The sequence below is a fragment of the Dioscorea cayenensis genome, chromosome 2 (assembly GCF_009730915.1).
Source record: "Dioscorea cayenensis subsp. rotundata cultivar TDr96_F1 chromosome 2, TDr96_F1_v2_PseudoChromosome.rev07_lg8_w22 25.fasta, whole genome shotgun sequence".
Classification (NCBI taxonomy): Eukaryota; Viridiplantae; Streptophyta; class Magnoliopsida; order Dioscoreales; family Dioscoreaceae; genus Dioscorea; species Dioscorea cayenensis.
Genome location: NC_052472.1, coordinates 2,831,233 through 2,845,242, shown reverse-complemented (window position 1 = coordinate 2,845,242; position 14,010 = coordinate 2,831,233). Strand labels below are relative to the sequence as shown.

Below are 14,010 nucleotides of genomic sequence, written 5' to 3'. Positions count from 1 at the left end.
TATGGCACCATGGGCTACGAGAATAAAAAGGCGCTGAAATGGAGCTCGTTTTACTTTTGGATTGCCATGATGGAGGACCTTGAGGCTGGGACTATGGGTGTGCTCCAAAGTTGAGAGGGTTAAGGAGAATATGCTTGGCAAGTAGGAGCTCTGTCAGGGTTGCCAAGGAGCTTCACAAGTTCAGTGGGTGTAAATTTTGCCATTGAGGTTTATGAATGGATAGATACCCAAGGAACTGGATTTAATTTTACTTCTAGTATCTTGGCAATACAATTGGATTTAATTGTCAAGATACATGGCATTTCAAGAGATGAAGAATATGTCTTATATATAGCTATCAGAAGTCTTCAAAACCAATCAAACCTTTGGTACTCTTGTAAATGTTTATGGAAAAACTAAAATGAGAAAAAAGCAGAAAGCTGTGGTTGATATAGTCTTCAAAAAAAGCTAGTTGTATAGATAGCATGAGCTGCTACTTCAATATGGCTTGTTCCTCTTCTTAATACTGCTGAAAACAAATGATGATGATGATGATGATAATGATGATGGATAGAGATATAGATGGGTTCATTGGATTCCATGTTGCTTTTAAGGTCCTCCTAGATAATGACAATTTCATTAGTGAGCTCTCATAGCAAAAAGATGCAGCTTCAGGAGATGAGAAGAAAGTTATGGATCAAGAGAACATACTATCAAAATATCTCATTACCTTATAGTTTCTTTTAAAATCATGTTGATAGTGTTATTTCGTGAGCATGTTAAAAAAAAAAAAAGATGATGAGTTTATTTGTGAGGTTATTTTTGTAATTTCTACATGACCCCCTCTTAGAATTTTAGTTTGAGAGTAAAAATGATTTAAAAAAAAACGAGTGATGAGTTTATTGATGAGGGGCATTTTTGGTTAAAAAAATGAGAAAAATATGAGAAAATATGAATAAGAAAAGGAGAAGGAAAAAAAAGAAGGAAGAGTGAAAAAAGAAAAAAAAATGAGGGGAAAAAAATGAAAAAAATGAGGGGAGTAGTAAAAAAAGAAGAGATGAAAAATGAAAAGAGAAAGAAAAAATGAAGGGAGGTTAAGAAAAGAGAGAAGATATGAAAATGAATGATGGATGAATTTACCATGGGTATTCTGGTAATTTTCTTTGTAAGGTTTCCTTTAGAAAAATCCTATGAAATTTCTCTAATTCCACCTTGACTTTCTTGGGGTAACGAGAAATTTTTATAAATTTTTTTCTAATTCCACTTTGAGCTTTTGAACTTTGTTGGAATGTGAGAAAATTTTCATATTTTCTCAATTCCACCTAAGCCTCGGGCTTTTATTGGGGTCACGAGAAAATTTCATATTTTTTTTCTCTAATTCCATCTTAAAGCTTTGGCTTTCTTGGGGTAACGAGAAGATTTTCATATTTTTCTCTAATTCCACCATGAAGCCTTGGTTTTCTTGGGGTAACGAGAAAATTTTGATATTTTTTCTCTAATTCCACTATAAATTCTTGACTTTCTTGGGGTAACGAGAAAATTTTCATATTTTTCTCTAATTCCACCATGAAGTCTTGACTTTTTTGGGGTAACGAGAAATTCTTATAAAATCTCTCAAACTCTTCCTTGAAGTCTTAACATTCATGGGGGTAAGAAAGAATTTTTTTTAAAGGACCACACTAAAATTCTCTCTGAACCTATGTTGAGGTCTTTCGACACTCACTGGGGTAAAAAATCAATTTTTTTTTAAAAAAAATCTCCCTTCAAGTTCACTTGGAGGTCTTTTGACACTCGTTGGAGTGAAAAGAGCTGAAATGAAAAGTAAAAGTAAAAAAAAAAATCTTTTCTTGAAATGAAAGGAAGAGTAAAAAAATGAAAATTTCACAAAAAAAAAATGAATGAATGGAAGAAAAAAAATGAATAAAAATTTTCATAAAAAAAATGTCTCTCATCAACACTTATTGAAAAAGTTGAGTTGGCAAAGCTTTTCCTAAAGCCTATTATGAGGTCTCTTTTGAAAAAATGAGTTTGAGATCCATTTTAAAAGCAAGCCAAAATTATAAAGTTAATGACCTAACCATGTTGAAGGTCACGACTTAAAAAAAAATCCAATGGTCAAGGGTCAAAAGCATTGAAGAGTCAAGACCTAAACACCTCATATAAGCGACAAATGCAACTTTGATGTTGCAAGACACCAAGAAGTCAAAGACTTGAGGAGTTTCACAAGTCCATGAGCTGGAGATTTTACAAGCACAAAGGGCTAAAGTCTTCAGCAATAAAAAAAGCAAAAATGACAAAGTAGGCAACTCATAAATGTAGAGTGGCCGCAACTTGAGAGCTAAGCAATATGTCAAGACACAAACACATACACAAAAAAAAAGAGGAAATCGAGGAGGGCCACATTCACAGAGCTAAAAGGGTCTTCCAACATACTTTCGATAAAAGGAGCTAGGGAGCGTCACCAAGCAAAAAGTTTGAAGAGTATGATAAAAATAGCTCTCTCTAAAAAAACTCTCTTGTCAAGTTCTTGAAGAAAATAACTCTATTAGTACTTGTGTATTCTCGCCTATGATCATGTGTTCACATGCATCTTTGAAATTAATAAAAAAAAATCATTATGTTTACTCAGTTATTTCTGATTCACACTTGTCTCTTAATCGGAAGTTCCCATGACATTGTCTGGGGTAATTAATATTAGGGGTTTACCCCTAATAGAAGTCATGAACCTGCAATCATCTGAAATATAAAAAAATTAAAAATTTGATTTATGATCCATGCTTTTTAATCGGTCAATCCCAATTAAAGACCGGGTGAAAAAATAAGGGGCCCACAATTTCTAAGCAATTAGCTGAGAATTGATAAAAAAAAAAGTTAGAAAGGTGTAAAATAATCGAACCATAAAAGAGCCTTAGATAACAAAAAATCTTAATCAAAGGTGAAGATGAGATAGAGATGATATACAAATTCCGAAGCTTAGTAAGAGCAAGCAATTAGAGGAAAAAGATGAGACAGAGATGGTGTACCAAAATTCTAGAGTTCAATGAGAGGTAGGGTGAGAGTTTTTTGAGTTTTACCATTTATTTATTAGTTTAATATTTTTTTATAAAACAAAAAAAAGTAACGAGTCAGTAGAAAAATATATAGGTGGCAATTAAGACATTATTTAAAAAATTTATTATTAAATAATTTTAATTAAAAGATATAAAAAAAGCAACAATTGCCTCTTCTCCTACACGTGGATATGTCTTGAAGATATTTTTTTATTTTTTATATAAATATGAACAAATTATAATTCTCGTAAAGTTTAACTTTTTATTTGAGAGTAAAATAAGTTATTTTTTTATGGGAAAATTATTTTTTAGTCTCTGAAAGTTTCAAAACATACCAGACAGACCCTCTGACATTTGAATTTACCAAACATTCTCTCTTTTTTTTTGACAGTTTACTTTTCAATCCTGACAATTTACTTTTCCATTAATTTATTCTATTTTACAACATGTACTTCCCGCTTAAAATATATAGTTTCCATTTAACATAGCGTATTTTTATTTAACCACATAAGTTTTTACTTAATATATAGCACATTTGTGTTTAAAATTTGAGTTTTCCGCTTAAAATTATGGGTTTCTGCTTAAAATTTAGTGTTTTCGCTTAACCACATAAGTTTTCACTTAATATATAGCACATTTGCATTTAAAATTTGACTTTTTCGCTTAAAATTATGGGTTTCCGCTTAAAATTTGCTGTTTTAGCTTAAAAACTGAGAGTCAGCCCAGTTAACATCTGCTACCTTTATGTCAACATCAATGTCAGACAGGTCTGAAAATAACCTGTCAGAAAAAAAGGACTTTTTGGGAATACTCAAAGTCATGGGGTTTTTTTTATGAATACCTGAACTTTGGATGGACTTTTTGTTCATTTCCAGTTTTTTTTATTATCAAGATTATCTCTTTATTATTATTATTTATTATTTATAAGAGTTGATATAGTTTATAAACTCAATTAAATTTTTAATAATAATTTTTTTTAAATAAGGGTTAATAATAAATAACTAGGATAATATACAGTTTTATTTTTTATTTTTTAAACCATTCTATTAAAGAGTAGTAGGATCTAGAGAGGGGTGGTTCACAGTGTGGTTTTATCTCTGCGCATTACATCGGCGGTGCGCATCGCCGCCGCAGCAGCGATATCGTTGTGCGCGAAAAAAGCTCTCTCTTTTTAGGCATTTCGTCGAACGCTTCTTGGGCATCATGAGCAGGGCCAGAGATGCCGGTGGCGGCTTCAGCCATGGAGTCGTCCGGTTTTGGAAGCGCGAGGTCGGAGACATCTCGCCTAGGGCTTTTGCGAGATTCGCTGCGGCTTCTGAGGTTTGTTGCCGTTTCAATTCCTCTTTATTGATTTTTGAATTTTATTGATTGGTGTTTGATTGTTTGATGATCTTGTTGATTTTATGTTTTGTGGTGTTAGATCGAGAATTCTTCTCTTTGAGAATGCTAGATTTGGGAGAAATTTCTTTGTAGTGATGAAACTGAGTTTAGAGGATTAGAATGATTTTATGGTGCTTATTGCTTTGTTTGATTCTTGGTTTTGGTGTTGAAGATCATGGAGGTGGGGTTGTTGTGAGATTTGGGAGGTTTTTTGGGACACTGGAAGAGCTCAATATTATTTCGTTTATGTTGATGTTCAGTAGATTGGTCGAGCATTTACCTGTGTATCTTGGTTGATACATCATGTGATGATCTTCATTTCAGGCTTTTAAGTGTTTTTCAAATAATTATAATCTTCATCTTTGAATGATGAAATTCCTTGATCTTCATGGAGAAGTTGATAAATTATGACCTTTGTAATCTTTAAAAGGTGAAATACATGTAGTTGTGTAGATTTATTAAATATGTAAATATATCTATGTTCACTTGTAAATCAAGAAGCAGAAAAACTAGTATGTTTTTTTGAGGTTAAGGTTCATTGATCATTTTCAGACACTTTGCATGTGACAAGCTTTGTGTTGTGGATGAAAATTTAATCAATAGTTGCTATTGGACTTCAGGAACTCTACGGGCCGATGTTCAAATAGCTGATTGGTGTGATTTGAGATGTAGTTCCTCTAAATTTTTCTTGCGCTTCACTTGTCACCCTACGGTTATGGGATTGGTATTTATTACATTAGTGCATTGAGGGTGACTTGGTAGTTTTGTAATCAGACTAAATTCTAGGAGGGGCATGTCAAACTTCCTAGAACAATTTAGAAGTGCGATAGAAGAACCACCTGAGCTTCAGTAAGGAAGTTCAAACCATTCTGAAGGTGTAGGTCAATGGTTTAATGGATCTAAAAATAGTCATTGTCCCACATATTCTAGCTTCATTAAGGCAAATGCAGTGAGGACTTGTTGGGCAAAATGGAAAAGGCAACCATCTGTGGGCTTTCAAACTGTTGTTGAACAATTTCTTTTAAGAACCAGATGAATAGATTATCTATACCCTGATGGAATAATTTTTTTCTCTACATTCGAGTAACTTATCTATTTTGTTCAGGATCTTGTTTTGCGTCTCGGTATACATAGGAAACTAGACAAGCATCGGGGCTGTGTGAACACTGTAAGCTTCAATGCAGATGGGGACATTATTGTATCTGGCTCTGATGATAGGATGATAATCTTGTGGAATTGGGATGCTGGCCTTGTTAAGCTATCATTCCACTCAGGTCACACAGACAACGTCTTTCAGGCAAAATTCATGCCTTACACAGATGATCGGACCCTCGTTACTTGTGCTGCAGATGGGGAGGTATGCAATATCTTATCTTGCCTTCACATTTGCATCATCTGTTACTACCATAATAGTTACTTGAGAGAATTTCTCCATATCATCAGGTGAGACATGTCCAAATCCTAGAACGTGGGAAGGTAGTTACTAAAATGCTAGCTCAACATGAAGGCCGGGTCCATAAGATGGCTATTGAGCCGGGAAGCCCACATATATTTTATAGCTGTGGTGAAGATGGTTTGGTTCAGCATGTAAGTTGTTAACTCTTTTTCTATTGCATAAATTTCTCATCTTATTACTATCATATGAGTCCCTCACACGGTATGCTTCTGTACAGTTTGATCTCAGGACACAATCTGCAACAAAGCTCTTTGTATGCAAATCCTTTATTGATGAAGATGATGACATATCAATTGTTCAGTTAAATGCAATTGCAATAGATCCAAGGAACCCTAATCTCTTTGCTGTAGCTGGTTCAGATGAATATGTTCAGCTGTATGATATTCGCAAGTACAAGTGGGGAGGATCAAGTGACTTTGGAGAGCCAGTTGATTGGTTCTGTCCACATCATTTAATTGGTGATGGACAAGTAGGAGTCACAGGCTTGGCTTTCTCAGAACAAAGTGAGCTGTTAGCTTCATATAATGACGAGCTGATTTATCTCTTTACAAGGGATCAGGGACTCAAATCGAATCCTGTGCATAAATCCCTAAAATCTGCGAAGGATATGAATAATGGAGAAGATGCATTGCCATCAGCTGCAAATCAGAATACCAATACTCCTCAGGCTTATGAGGGGCACAGGAACCGTGAGACTGTGAAGGGTGTAAGTTTCTATGGTCCAAGCAGTGAATATGTTGCTAGTGGATCAGATTGTGGGCGCTTGTTTATATGGAGGAAGAAAGATGGGGAGTTACTGCGTGTAATGGAAGGGGACAGGTATGTGGTCAACTGTATTGAGCCACACCCTTATTCTCCAGTCATTGCCAGTAGTGGCATCGAGAATGATGTGAAGATATGGACTCCTAATGCGACGGAATGTGCACCACCTGTAAACATGGAAGAGGTATTCCATTTTTGCTCTTGGTATTTAGTTTAATTTTTTTGCAATTGGTTTCCAATAGGTCTCTCTAGTTGTCTTGAAATACATCTCTTTCACATGTAGATGAATTTCATAAAATTGATCTAGACTTCTTTTACATGCAAATCCATGCTTATGTCAGGTACTCATTGATAAAATTGATTTAGGTTGATTGTGTGCTTCTGTGTTTTCATATGTTCACATATAGCCTCTTTTGCTTCCTGAGGATGTTGTCTACTATTCTGAGCATGAGTACTGGTGTGTCAGAGGTTATTCCATCTCCTAGGTTTTTGGAGCTGTCTAATTTCCCATGTTCTTTAATTTAAATATGCCTTTAGAGATATATGAGGATTTTTCACCTTTCATCAATCCTTTGAGGTGTTGGACTAGTAACTGCATGGCACTTGCTTGCCTGTTATGTGAACATTGATGATGGTTTTTATTAAGGCAAGCTTATTTATAGTTTTGTCAATGTGTTCTAGGTTGTCTCCTCTCAAGTAAACCACCTGATCTGTTAGCTTTTGGAAAGGGTTTTCTAACTAGCTTACCATCTACACAAGAAGTGCACTTGGGTAGTTCAATTGGTTTAATGATCCTAGCATCCCCTAACCTACTCATGCGAGAGCACTGCAACGTATTCTGACTGCTGCTCTTCCCTAGTTTTAGTATTACGACAGACTATAAACAAAAAAGAATTAGATAGGCTAATCTAAGGGAAAATCCACTTAGGAGTTATGTGAAGGACCGAAGACATTCCAGACTCACGAGAGCTTCATCTGCTCAGATTTTCAAACAGAATTGGGCTATTCAGCTTTTCATGGCCTGTATATAGTAAAATCAAGTTGATTTGTTTTGAATAATTTCTTAGTGTGCCGCCATGTTGATCCCTCTAAGTGATGCCAATCAGAGAATGCTTGAGTAATACTTGTTTGATGTTTTAACCTTGTATGTCCTTAAGAAAAGAATTTGATTATTGCATTAAATTGAACAGCAGAAGAAGTTTTCTAACTTCTCTGCTGTTCCTTTTCTCGAGAAGGTTCTGATGCATGATGGAATTAATTGCTTTGAAATCGATGACTCTGACTTTGACTATGACAATTATGACGACGATGATGATATTGATGATGATGATGATGACAACGATGACGATGACGATGATGACGGTGACGATGATGAATGTGACTGTAATGATGATGATGATTTTGATGACATCCTTTCTGATATGGGTGACTAATGCTGTTCTTGATTCAATCTGACCAGTTGAAGAAGCGCAAGAGAAGAAGCCGTTTCCGTGCTTTCTCAGTTCCTGAGGACATGATAGCTTATATCCTGGCACTACAGAGACGCCGCTCTGTCTCTTCAGACAATAATTCCGAAGACCATTCAGTGGATCCTGCTTCGGTTAACATCATGATGAATTATACTGATGGTGATGTCTCATTAAATGATGCCAGCGAATCATCCGAGAATTCTGGAGATTGTATAGTCAACTGAGTTCAATCTGTTTCCTGGTCAATAGAACTTGTATATATACTCCTCTTATCTCTGTAAAATCTAGAATACCTTGTTGTTTCCAGATAAAAACTATTTCTATTATATTCCATGGGGACAAAATAATGATGCATAGCTATTGAAATTTTGTTGTTTGTCTGATGATTTTTTTTCAGTTCTAGTACATATGAATAATGAATTCATATCAGCAGAAGTAAAAAATGCTTGTCTGTTTTCTGTAAAATTCAGGGCAAATTTCTTTTCTTTTTCTGTTCATATATGTATATTTAGATGTGCAGTTATGTTGTTGAGATCAATATACAGTTATTCTTTTCAGCTTTGATGGTGATTGTATTGTGTTTACTTGGCTGTATTTCATGATTGTTAAGAAAGCAGCTTTCTATGTGTAATATTCTCTGTGTGAAGCAGTGGTAATGATTGGTTTGAGGGGTTTAGAGTGTTTTGTAATTGTAGTTTTAGTGGAATTGAAAATGTGTATTATATTATCTGTGTGTTTGATTGGAATATTTGTAAGTTTGGATTGTGTGATTTTTTGTTTTATTTTTAGAATTTGAAAATCTAAATTTAAAAGTATTGTATTTGATTGAGAGAGTTTAGAAATTTATATTTTGAGGAGTCGTGGATAAAATTTCTCGCCTGTATTTAGGGCTGTTCAAAAAAACCGGTTAAACCGTAAACCGGACCGGACCGGTTTTTTTTGAACCGTCGGTCCGGTTCCAACCGGTTTCATTATTAACCGGTCCGGTCCGGTTTTGAAACCGGGTTCGAGATCGGTCTCGGTCCGGTTCGATTTTTGGAACCACTGGGTCCAAACTGGACCGGGACCAGGTTCTCTCTGCTTTAATTATTTTTTTACCTTAAACTCTCTCTCTCTCTCTATATATATATATATATATGTAAATTTTCTATGCTAATGAAAGTCGATTGTTTGTTTTTAACTCATATATTAAATGACACTCTATTAATTTAATTTTAATTCATAAAAACCGGGACCGAACCGGATTGGACCACATTGGTCCAAAACGGTCCAAACCGGACCGGTCCAAAACGGTTTGGACCGGTCCGGGTTTCTCTGTTATTTGGTCCGGTCCGGTTCCAATAATAAAGAAACCGTTTAATCGGTCCGGGTTCGGTTTTGGACCGTGCACAGCCCTACCTGTATTATGAATAAAGTAAGTATTAGCTGAGTAGTTAGTGGTTTTTTGTCACCAATTCATAAAAAAAAAATTATAATTTTTTAAATAGTCCATCTATTTTTTTAAATTTATTTTTTTAATCTTTTACTTTAAATTGTAATTTTCTAATATTTTTATTATTTTTAAGTAAGCTATATTAATCTTTTTTGAGGGTTTAGGATTTAAGTGAATTGACATAAATTAAAATAGTAAAAAAAAAATTAAAATATTACAATTTAAAGTAGAGGTATTATTAGAGTAATTTTGAAAAAAAATAGAGATACTGTTTAAGAAATTATATTTAAAAAATATAACTAAATGAACAACAGCTGATATTTTATGTTGGTGATATTATGTACCAAATTTCATTTTAGCGATCATTATGTATATTTACTGACTTAATTTTAGAAATTCTTTTTTTATTAATTCAATGATTTATACTCACTACCACGCCATAAAATTATGTTAACTAAACCCATTGACAACATTTTACAGCTGCAAGAATATAAAAGGAGGAGGAAATACTTGGAAATTATTAAGAAATAAATTCCATCTTTTGTTATGTAATATTTTTATTTATTTAAATTATTATAATATATATTTTTGAGAGTTTGAATCAGTGTGGCGGAACTAGAAACAAATTTTAAGGGGCGCTAAATTCAAATTTAAAAAATTTAAAAATATTAAATAATTTTATTAATTCAAATTTAAGATGATAATAATCAATAATTCAAAAATATAAAATATATATATATCTATCTAAACATTTTAGTTAAGCTGTAAAAAAAACTATCATAACTACATAATTAGCAAATAACTTAATTAACAATTAAACACTAAATTAATAAAAAAATACAATTAAAAAATAATTTAGCACAAATTCACAATATAAATTCATTTATATAATAATCATTTAACAAATAATCTACCAATAATCAATTTTTTATAACAATTAATCACAACAAATATCTAACAGTTTTCAAAACAATTTTTATAACAAATAATCAAACATTTAACAAATATCCAACAATTATTTAACAAATATCAAATATTTTTTAACAATAAATAATCGCACAAAAATTAAACAAATTAAAATAGATATAAAACAAATAGAAAAAAAATACATATACATAAACATAAACTTGAAAGAGATTAAGCACAATTTTTTTTAGAGATTTTGAGATAGCAATTGCTTTTTTTAGGGTTTTATTTTTAATTTATTATTATTATTATTTACATTAATATCCTAACAAATTGATAATTATGTATTGATAAGTTCAAAAAATATATATCTAAAAAAAAAAATATTTGAAGGTTCATGTTTGGTTAGCCATATTATTTATTATTGTCACCCAACATCAATTTTTATTTAATATAATAATTTTATTATTTTTATTTAATTTATTTTAAATATGGAGGTAGAATTTTAAAAAATAAATAAAGACTATCTGTTCGTATGAATTATAATTATTAATATTTTAATAATACATATATATATATATATATATATTCATTCATGTATATATATCATTCTCCTCCAATATCAATGTTAAATTTTTTTTATTCATAGTGATGAAGCATTTGTTAGTAAGAATCCTTCTTATATTCACTGTTACTAAAAATTATATAATTTTAATCTATTAATCTCTCCTAAAATTTTAATTAAAAAAAATTTTTTGAAAACCAAACAAAATTAAGTTGAAATTTTTTTTTTAATGTCATATGGCGGTTTTTTAAAATAAATTCATTATTTTACCGAGTTAACAGCTCTTGTTTGATTGTTTTTTTTACTAGCTGTCAAAAATACATAGTTTTAAAACTTTATCCCAATTTTGCAAAACTAAAAAACCACAAGAATTTTATTTAAAAGTTTTCCTAAAATTTGTTAGAGGAAACGAGTAAAATGCCTCTCACTGAAGTGTTCACTAAATAAATTTTATTATTTTCTAAGGGTTAAAAAGTAAAATTCACCTTCCGGAAACCCGGATGCGGATCATCTTTCCAACCCGTTAACCCTTTAACCCGTAAACCCGTTATTTCTCCATAAATATCCAAAGCTCTCAATTCACGATCATCGTCTTCTCTCTTGCGTCTCTCTTCATCTCACTCTTTCTTTCTCTCTCTCGAGATCGCCATGGAAACCCTCGCTGCCTCGGTCACCATGGCCTCCTCCTCCTCCCCCTCCTTCTTCTCCCCCAAATGGTCCCCTTCCAAGCGCCCCCAACTCCTCCCCATCTCCTCCAAGCGCAACGACGATGCCGCCGATCTCAGCTCCAACCCCGAAAACCCTTACAAAATCGTTCCCTTCCTCAAGCCCCAATCCTCTATTTCCCCTCTCTCCAAGGTCTCGATCTCGATCTCGATCTCGATCCTAACCTTCTCTTTTTTTAATGTTTTTTGAATGAATTTTGTAGCTGTATTTTGATTGGGATCTGTGGTTTTGTTTGGCAGGATGCGGCGATGGGGTTGGTTTTGAGCGCAGCTGCAGGGACTGGATGGACCACGGGATCTGGTATGGAGGGTCCTTCATCGCCGGCGGCGTCTGATTCTGGTTCGCCGGACCAGACGGTGTCCACCTTCCCGTGGTCGCTCTTCACCAAGTCCCCCCGCCGCCGGATGCGCGTTGCCTTCACTTGCAACGTCTGCGGTCAGCGCACCACCCGCGCCATCAACCCCCATGCCTACACCGACGGCACTGTCTTTGTTCAGGTATGATTAATTTGACAGAGTTCTCTTGTTTTTATTGCAAAAAGAAAGAATTTTTGGTTAATTTCTTGGTTCTTTTTGTGATTTGATATCAAATTTGTTGATTGATTTGTGTTGGCGGTTAGTGTTGTGGATGCAATGTGTTCCATAAAGCTGGTGGACAACCTGAACTTGTTTCATGAAATGAAGTGCTATGTGAATCCGAGTTTTCGGTACAAAGGGGATGTGAGCTTCAACTACCTTGACACGGATGATGATAAAGATGACAATATCTTTCCAGTCTTCTGAGATTGATGGAATTGGTGGTATGGAATCATTTGTACATTTTATTTCAGAATGTTAAGGTTGGAAGACTTTGCATCTGATATTGTAGAGAAAAAAAAATAAGTGGTTATATATGTAAATATTGGATATTTACTCATTAATCATTATATGCATATTATGCTGGTTTTAGACAATTAATAGTTGTTAAATTTATTCAATGTTTTTTTTTTTTAGTTTCTTTAATGGATGTTTTCATTTTTGGGCAAAGTAGAAACTTGCAGTCAGTGGTGTTTGATTTTTCTATGTTTATTTGATAGTTTTATTCTAGGTTGTTGCTAGATTTATGAATTTGTAATAATAAACATGGCTTTCTTAATTTCAAACCATATTTCTTGCTTTTTGCCTGTTTTTAATTGGTGTACCACATCTGTTGTTGATACTCCAATGATTTGTTTTCCAGTATGAGAATTTCTGGCGAATTTTCTTGTGTTATTGCTATAAATTGCTGACTATGGATTGTAGAACAAAAGTATCTTTATTTCTGCATGGGATCAAATGGCAAGGGTTGATAAAGAAATTTGTCACTTTTGTCTCCCTGAGTGTTTTTTTTTGGTGTCAATACATGCTTTTGGCCTTCCCAATTTTCTCTTTGTGGGTCTCCATGTTCTATTACGTGTTTTGTCATTTAACATTTTTGCAATCTTAAGATTATTAACAATGAGAGAGTTCTTTGTCGACCGCCATTTAGTTCTTCATTTGCTAGTGCTTGATTGGTTTTTTAGTTTGGTCTTGGAACATCATTGACTGAGAATTAGGATTTAGCACTACTATCTATCACTGTTGTGATGGAAAGGATGTTATGTTTTGAAAGGTATCAGCTAGCTCATGTACAGCGGCAATTGTGGTGTTCTGAGCAATTGATGTTCGGCACGCATAAGACTAGAGTTTGCATGTTTCTTCAACCATTGGCTGCTATATCTGGTACCAATAATTACCATTATTTTGAATTATAATCAAGAGGATACTAAGTTGATCGTGAGTCACTAGTTCATACTATATTGGCATTATTTGTATTGTTTTTTTTTGTCTGATGCTTCTATGAGTAGAGCTGAAATACCTGTATTGTCTCTAGTTTTCTTTGTTGCATTGTTGCCCTCTTTGCCTTATGTTTGTTCAATATAATCTCCTAAAGAAGCATGAAGTGAAAAGATCAGAAAGGTGGCATGTTATGCATGCAAGTCGATCAGCTAATGATATTATATTAGTGTTAATGCCACCATATCGAGGAAGATAAATGAGTTGAAATTTGATATGTTTCGCTGGATTAGTAGAATTAGGTAAGATGTAGAGGGATGGCCCTCGGTAATCTGGAGGCATTTGAAAGGTATTTATCAAGAAAATCTGATTAAGTTTATTGATTTATGTTGCCCACTTATGGAAACAAGGATTAGAGGGGTAACATTTTTGTTTTTTGTGTAAGAAGGTTTGGATGACCTAGTTAACTTTGCTTCTGTCCTGCTTACAATT

General features: G+C 33.5%; 2 protein-coding genes across 3 annotated transcripts; both read left to right on the top strand.

Annotated features, from left to right (window-relative positions):
- Nucleotides 1-4,085: 4,085 nt before the first annotated feature.
- On the top strand, nt 4,086-8,479 carry LOC120278155 (DDB1- and CUL4-associated factor 8-like). 2 transcript variants are annotated; one of them, XM_039285087.1, is made up of 5 exons: nt 4,086-4,349; nt 5,515-5,766; nt 5,853-5,996; nt 6,083-6,811; nt 7,863-8,080. In XM_039285087.1, the coding sequence occupies exons 1-5, from the start codon at nt 4,233-4,235 to the stop codon at nt 8,058-8,060; spliced, it is 1,440 nt and encodes a 479-aa protein (XP_039141021.1). In that variant the 5' UTR covers nt 4,086-4,232; the 3' UTR covers nt 8,061-8,080. The 2 variants fall into 2 exon arrangements, with proteins under 2 accessions (XP_039141021.1, XP_039141013.1); XM_039285079.1 differs by lacking the exon at nt 7,863-8,080 and adding an exon at nt 8,087-8,479 and having other exon boundaries at nt 4,090-4,349.
- A 3,109-nt stretch (nt 8,480-11,588) lies between these two features.
- Nucleotides 11,589-12,677, top strand: LOC120277569. Its single transcript, XM_039284429.1, is given in 4 exon segments — nt 11,589-11,857; nt 11,965-12,222; nt 12,345-12,368; nt 12,370-12,677. Coding segments are annotated over 4 exon segments (630 nt in total). The 5' UTR covers nt 11,589-11,647; the 3' UTR covers nt 12,508-12,677.
- Nucleotides 12,678-14,010: the final 1,333 nt, after the last annotated feature.

Coding starts and splice junctions, on each gene's coding strand:
- LOC120278155 (XM_039285079.1), top strand. CDS start 4,233: ATGAGCAGGGCCAGAGATGCCGGTGGCGGCTTCAGCCATGGAGTCGTC. Junction 5,767..5,852: donor CTTGTGCTGCAGATGGGGAG/GTATGCAATATC, acceptor CCATATCATCAG/GTGAGACATGTCCAAATCCT. Junction 5,997..6,082: donor AAGATGGTTTGGTTCAGCAT/GTAAGTTGTTAA, acceptor GCTTCTGTACAG/TTTGATCTCAGGACACAATC.